General features: G+C 43.8%; 1 protein-coding gene across 2 annotated transcripts in view; it reads right to left on the bottom strand.

The window, feature by feature from the left end:
• Positions 1 to 6842, bottom strand: part of CPSF7 (cleavage and polyadenylation specific factor 7) — a 26343-nt gene extending 19501 nt beyond the window's left edge. For both annotated transcript variants that reach the window (XM_012810670.1, XM_003798748.3), the window contains exon 1: positions 6261 to 6842. In XM_012810670.1, the coding sequence (XP_012666124.1) occupies positions 6261 to 6452 (192 nt within the window). In that variant the 5' untranslated portion in view covers positions 6453 to 6842. The remainder of the gene's footprint in view (positions 1 to 6260) is intronic.
• Between the last annotated feature and the right edge of the window lie 56 nt (positions 6843 to 6898).

Below are 6898 nucleotides of genomic sequence, written 5' to 3'. Positions count from 1 at the left end.
ACAGGCGCCCACCATAGCACCCGGCTATTTTTTGGTTGCAGCCATCATTGTTGTTTGGCGGGCCCAGGCTAGATTCGAACCCGCCACGTTAGGTGTATGTGGCTGGCGCCTTAGCCACTTGAGCCACAGGCGCCGAACCGCAAATTACTTCTTGTATACCCTTCATCAGGACCTAGAGAAAGAGAGAAAACTTTCTAGGGGCAACTTAAAAACAACAAAAGGAATCAGTGAAGCAAATAAACACAGGAAGACTATTCTTATAATTAAACATATAAATAGGGATCTCACATAAAAAAGGATAAGTGTGGGGGCGGTGCCTGTGGCACTGGAGTAGGGTGCTGGCCCCATATGCTGGAGGCAGTGGGTTCAAATCCAGCCCCAGCCAAAAAAAAACTGCAAAAAAAAAAAAAAAAGGGTAAGTGTGTGTAGAAAAAGGAGAGAAGCTACCATGGAGCATAGAGTGGATAATGAGTAAGGCGATGTCAGCTAGGGCTAATAACACGATACTATGTTTAGGTAACCATAAAATACTACACAACTCTTACTCTCAAACATCCCTACTCTAGACAAATCACTTATCTATTCATGTACCAGGTACGGTGACTTACCCTGTGGTTCAAGATAAAGATTTAGGTGTGTAAGTCACTTGATCCTATCCAATGCTCTAATCCTTAAAGAGTACTACTTTACCCTAAAGCACTTTTTCTTTTTAAATGAAATTTAAGGGGAATAAGGAAATACCTCATCTTGGATAGTCAATGGAAACAAATTTAGATTCCTTCCACACAGTTAACTGTAATTCAGAGATATTACAGATATCTCAGAGATTCCCCAAAAGGTTGAAATATAAAAATTATCACTGAAAACCAAATAGGTGAATGTGTAGATTTGGACAGCTCAGAGGCCAAATCCATCAACAGGAAATCCTTCACTCTGTAAGTTTAGGCAACTTTTATGATTAGAAAAGACTTGATTCTCTCTGGAAGGCCGAGGTGGGTGGATTGCCTGAGCTCACAGGTTTGAGACCAGCCTGAGCCAGAGCAAGACCTCATCTCTAAAAATAGCCAGGTGTTACAGCAGGCACCTATAGTGCCAGCGACTTGGAAGGCTGAGATAAGAGAATCTCTTGAGCCCAAGAGTTTGAGGTTGCTATGAGCTATGATGCCATCTCTACCAAGGGGGATAAAGTGAGACTCTGTCTCAAAAAATAAATAAATAAAAAAGAATAGACTTGATTCTGGCGGACCTTGGTGTATATTAATCAATTACCACTTTAAGAAACAAAAAGATTCAATGAATCCAAAATTGTCACGAGATTAAAATGGTCTTTCTGGGCTATGGTCTCAGTTTTTTTTTTTTTTTCCTGATGATAGTCTCAAACTGTTGCCCTGGGTAGAATGCCACGGCATCACAGCTCACAGCAACCTCCAACTCTTGGGCTTAAGCAATTCTCTTGCCTCAGCCTCCCTCAGTGGGACTACAGGTGTTCACCACAATGCCCAGCTATTTTTTGGTTACAGTTGTCATTGCTGTTTAGCAGGTCAAGTTCGAACCTGCCACCCTAGCTGTAGGTGGCTGGTGCCCTTGCCGACTGAGCTACGGGCGCCGCCTATGGTCTCAGTTTTAAAAAAGTAGGCGGGGCTGGGCGTGATGGCTCACACTTGTAATCCTAGCACTCCAGGAGGTCGAGGCAGGTGGCAGACTTCGACTGCTTGAAGTCACGGGTTTGAGACCAGCCTCAAAAAAGCAAGACCCCGACTCTTATCAAAAATAGAAAAACTGGGCAGCACCTGTGGCTCAGTGAGCAGGGCGCTGGCCCCATATACCGAGGGTGGTGGGTTCAAACCCGGCCCCAGCCAAACTGTAACAAAAAAATAGCCTGGCGTTGTGGCAGGTGCCTATAGTCCCAGCTATTGGGAAGGCTGAGGCAAGAGAATCACCTAGGCCCAGGAGTTGGAGGTTGCTGTGAGCTGTGTGATGCCACAGCATTCTATTGAGGACCATAAAGTAAGATTCTGTCTCTACTATAAAAAAAAAAATAGAAAAACTGAAGCAAGAGGATAGCTTGAGCCCAAAAGTTGGAGTTTGCTCAAACAAACAAACAAAAAAAGTTGGTAAGAACTGCACATGGCAGGCCTGTTGAAGGGTCTACTGAAAAAACAAGGTATCAAGTAGTATTTAGATTTAAATCAGCTAGCACCACCAATTCATTTTACTTGTTCAGCTGGTAAAGACAGAAAAAAGATGAAAGTCTGAGGTTTTGGACATTTATGCAGTGATAGATTCGTTTAAAGGAGAAATACAATGTTTTACCTGCACTGATGTTGAAAGCTTCATTCCTTCCAGGGAGATTAAATGGGAAATATATTTAATACTGAATGAAAATCTCAAGAAGGATTTTGTGTTTAATAGCACAGAAAGAACTATTATTGTCTCCTGAACCTTCCTGCTTCTTTATAAACAAAAGTAAACTCATGTGATTTTCAATTTAAATAAGATCTTCCCCACCTGAATACTTAATGTTCCTACCTTCCAGCCCTCTCTTTCTGGTATTTGACTGAGAGAAGTAACTAGCGTAGAATCAGTCTCACTGCAACCAAGTTGATACCATTGTTTCTATTCATTGTAACCAAAGCTCTAAGTTTTTGGCTTTTTTTTTTTTTGTTTGTTTGTTTTTTGCAGTTTTTTGCTAGGGCTGGGTTTGAACCCACTACCTCTGGCATATGGGGCCAGTGCCCTATTCCTTTGAGCCACAGGCGCCACCCCTAAAGCTTTTGGCTTTACAATGAGCATTTCCACAGTTCTCACCCCACACCTTCCTTCCTTGACACTGTACTCAACACTGTACTTGTTACCCTCCATCATCACTGTCTATCACCCACATCCACCAGAACTGGAAAATGTTTTAAAGTATAGGGATATGCTTTTTTCCCCTTTTACCTCTAGGCCTGCCACAATGTTTAGCAAACAAAACTAGTTCAAAAAGTACTTCTTGATGAAAGCAACAAGGAGAACTGGGCATACTGTGCAAAGCCTGTCTCAGCAAGAGAAGAAACAGACAAAACAGTCAGCAGGGTAACAGTCTCAATCACCTTTCCAGAGTTGTTTTCCCTAGCCCAAGAGAAACACTGTGAATCCCAGGACTCCCAAAGAGGAATAAAGTAGCTCTGTCAAACAGGCTTTTGTAACATATGCTGTATGAGTTCAGGGAATAAGCACCATAGGGTTCTATCTAGGAAAAATTTTTCTTGGGGAACAAAGTGCACACAAGGGAGTTCTCATGTATAGGCCAGTTTGGGACGGATCAGTAACATTCTTAAAACATTCTAAAACGATTTTACTGGCTACATTCAGTCTAAGCCAACTTCTAATAATTCCACCCAGACAATAAAAGTTTTTATCATTCTTTAGCAGCTTTCAGATTACACTAAAAATTAACTCATTTGTGTAGGAGAGTTAGTGCCACTCTCCCCACCTTTGATAAAATACACCATATTCAAAATCCACACTTTCTCCCACTCGCCCAGAGTCAAATACTGCTTGATTTGTATAAATGTCTATTAGAACCCACATGCAATCTTTGGCCCAGTCTTAGATCCATAAAAAAGTCCTTTCAAACTAAAGAGACCAGAGAACAAACTGTTGAGGCTAATAAATTCTACTATGAGAAAGCAGTGGACAAACCTGTACCCTGTTTAACCTATAAATTATATTGCTTAAAAAATTATGAAATTTCATTTTTGCAGACCAAACATGGCCTATCGTTAAGGACCCTGTTCTATTTCCCAAAGTAATTCATCAACCCACAAACAAAAGTTCAAGGGAAATAAAAGCTTATCATTAACAACAGTGGAAGGCCACGCAGAGTGGCCCATGTCTATAATTCCAGCATTGTAGGAAGCCAAGGATGGTGCATTGCTTGAGCTCAGGAGATGGAGACCACCCTGAGCAAGAGTGAGAACTCTGACTCAACAACAAAAAGCTGGACATTGTGTTAAGCACCTATAGTCCCAGGTACTGGTGAGGGTGAGGCAAGAGGATCTCATGAGCCCAGGAATTTGGGGTTGCTGTGAGCTATGACACCACAGCACTCACACACCCAGGGCAACAAACAAAACAAAACAAAACAACAGTAAAATTTAGCCAGGAATTGTGTCAGGGGCCTGTAGTCCCACCTACTCAGGAGGCTGAAGCAGGGGGATCACTTGGGCCCAAGAGTTTGAGCTTGCTGTGAGCAACAGCATTCTACCCAGGGCACAAAGAGAGTTGTTGTCCCAAAAAACAAATAAACAAAAAAACAAAGGTACTCATCTGCCCATTTAAAAGAAAAAAAGAGGAAAAAAAATAGTGGAACTAAAAGAGCCCTCTTTTTTGTTATCCTGAAAAATAAAGCTCTGTAATTTGTAAAAAATAGAAGTCTGACTCAAAGGAATACAGAAAACTCAAAAAGTAATGGTTTTGTAAATAAATATACTAAACCTTGCCCTTTTATCCATAACCTTTTTTATCCCTGTCCTTAACTACTGAAATTAAGAAAAAATTTTTCATGTATTTAAAATAATCAACAGCCAAATTTAGATGCCTCCAGTTTACCAGGAAAACAGCTATTAAAAAGTTTTGTTTGTTTTTTCTCCAGAGTCTCATTATGTCGCCCTTGATAGAGTGCCACGGTGTCACTGCTCACAGCAACATCAAATGTTGGGCTTAAGCAATTCTTTTGCCTCAGCCTCCCAAGTAGCTGGGACTACAGGCACCCACCACAATGCCCAGCTCTTTTTCTGTTGTAGTTGTCATTGTTGTTCAGCAGGTCCAGGCTGGTTCGAACCCTCCAGCCTTGGTGTACAGGGCTGGTGCCCTAACCACTGAGCTACAGCCCGAAGCCTATAAAGTATAATTGATACAAGGTCATTACACTATTCTATTTTTATGCATGCTTTAAAATCTCCATGTTAAAGAGCCATAATGCATTCCCCCAACTTTTTTTTTTTGAGAAAGAGCCTCAAGCTGTCACCTTGGGTAGAGAACCGTGGCATCACAGCTCACAGCAACCTCCAACTCTTGGGCTCAAGCGATTCTCCTGCTTCCACCTCCCAAGTAGCTGGGACTACAGGCGCCCGCCACAACGCCTGGCTGTTTTTTGGTTGCAGCCGTCATTGTTGTTTGGTGGGTCTGGGCTGGATTCGAACCTGCCAGCTCAGGTGTATGTGGCTGGTGCCTTAGCGGGTTGAGCCATAGGCGCCGAGCCTCCCCCAACTTAAATTTATGCCAACTGAAAAAAATGGCATTTATCTGCCTCTTCTATTGCTTCAGGTCAAAGTCAGAGCCTCCTCTAGCCCATTCATTACATGCTCTTTCCAGGTCTTTATGTGTACCCACTGGAAGATGTCAATGGGAAAAACCAGCTTACTTAAGTAGAATGATGCTAAAAATAACCTAGGTAAGATAACAGTTAAGTTTTAAATAAAGACTCTCAAACATTCTTGAGATTTGACCTTTAGATGGCAAAACTGAACTATTATTTCAAGGGAAATTTTTGTATAATGTTCTTGGATACAACAAAAACAAAGACACCAACAAATCCAAGTTACAGTATGGGAGTGGGTCTAGTGGGTTTATGCCTTTTAAATGATTTGTCTAATATGTTTACCCTTTATTTCTTCCTAGAAACAGTAAAGTTCAACAATAATATTTTACTAAAATGCCTATGGATTTCTCATGACCAGAGTCAAGCTACTTACAAAAGTTAAACCTAAAAACAACTGGAACAAACCTGAAACTAAATGTTAAAAGTATCTTTTTTACTGCATCTTTGTACCATCACGGGGGAGGGGATTATATTTCTCCAGCTGCAGTCTGAGAGAATCATATAAAGTAATGGATATCAACATAATCCTCATGAATACAGTAGCAAATTCTGGTTTTTAAGTGTGGTTAGTTTTTAAGGAGAGTGACATCCAACTTTGGTTTCCTAGAGGAGCAAGTTCCACAGGTTGATTTGCCATTCTGTTACACCTGATTTTTATATGCTTTTAAATCACAGCCTTTACAGTTAAGCCTGGAGGTTCCAGTTATACTACATAAAGCGGAATGGTGAGAAGTCTTTAAAGTCTGGTGGGGTAAAATTTTTAAACCCACTAAAGTGTTCAAGCCTAGGACTGGCACAGCCGGGAACTAGGATAGCTTGAAACCACTGTTAAATTTGCTGGAAGTGATTCCTTAGCTGATCGACGAACATCCCCAAACTCCCGATGTCCCCTCACCTGGTTGAACTCTTCGTCGGCGTATATATCAATCAAGTCCACTCCTTCTGACATGGCTCCGAAAGGAAGATCTCGAGCCCGCAAAATGGGCCAAAGTAATAAAGATGCCACTGCAGTATTCAGAAAAAGGGAAGCATTAGAAGGTATGAGGATCCTGGGATGGGAGGAGGGCAATGGTCGCCAACCTCCCATCTCTAGAGACGCAGCATCCCGGCAGCCCAAGCTCGGCCCCACCCGCTCTGCCCCGCCCCCGGCCTCGCGCCGCCCCCCGCTCTCCCAGGCCGTCGGGGCTCGCGGGGCTCGCCGCCCATCACCCTCGGGCCCGACCCGGGTTGCGCCGCGTCGGTGTCGCAGCTGCCTGTGGCGCGGCGGAAAAGTCCAGGCCTCGGTTCCCAGCGGCCCTCAGACCGCGTTGCGAAGAACGACCGCGGCGAAGCCTAGAGCCCCTGTCTGCCGCAGCTGCCTAGGCCCCGAGACGGCCTCACCCAGAGCCCCTGTGGGTCCGGGAGTTCCAGCCGCCTTTGCTCCCCACTCTGGCCCAGTCCTCGCCCCCAGTTAGGCCCGCCCCGCTCCCTCCCCACAGACCCGGCCCGGCGCCCTCCGGCCCCCTCCCTCAAAGGCCCGCGCCTCCCTCCGCC

Source organism: Otolemur garnettii, unplaced genomic scaffold (assembly GCF_000181295.1).
Source record: "Otolemur garnettii isolate 467f Iridium unplaced genomic scaffold, OtoGar3 scaffold00140, whole genome shotgun sequence".
NCBI classification, from domain to species: Eukaryota; Metazoa; Chordata; class Mammalia; order Primates; family Galagidae; genus Otolemur; species Otolemur garnettii.
The sequence above is the reverse complement of the archived record's forward strand: the minus strand, read 5'-3'. Positions and strand labels throughout refer to the sequence as shown.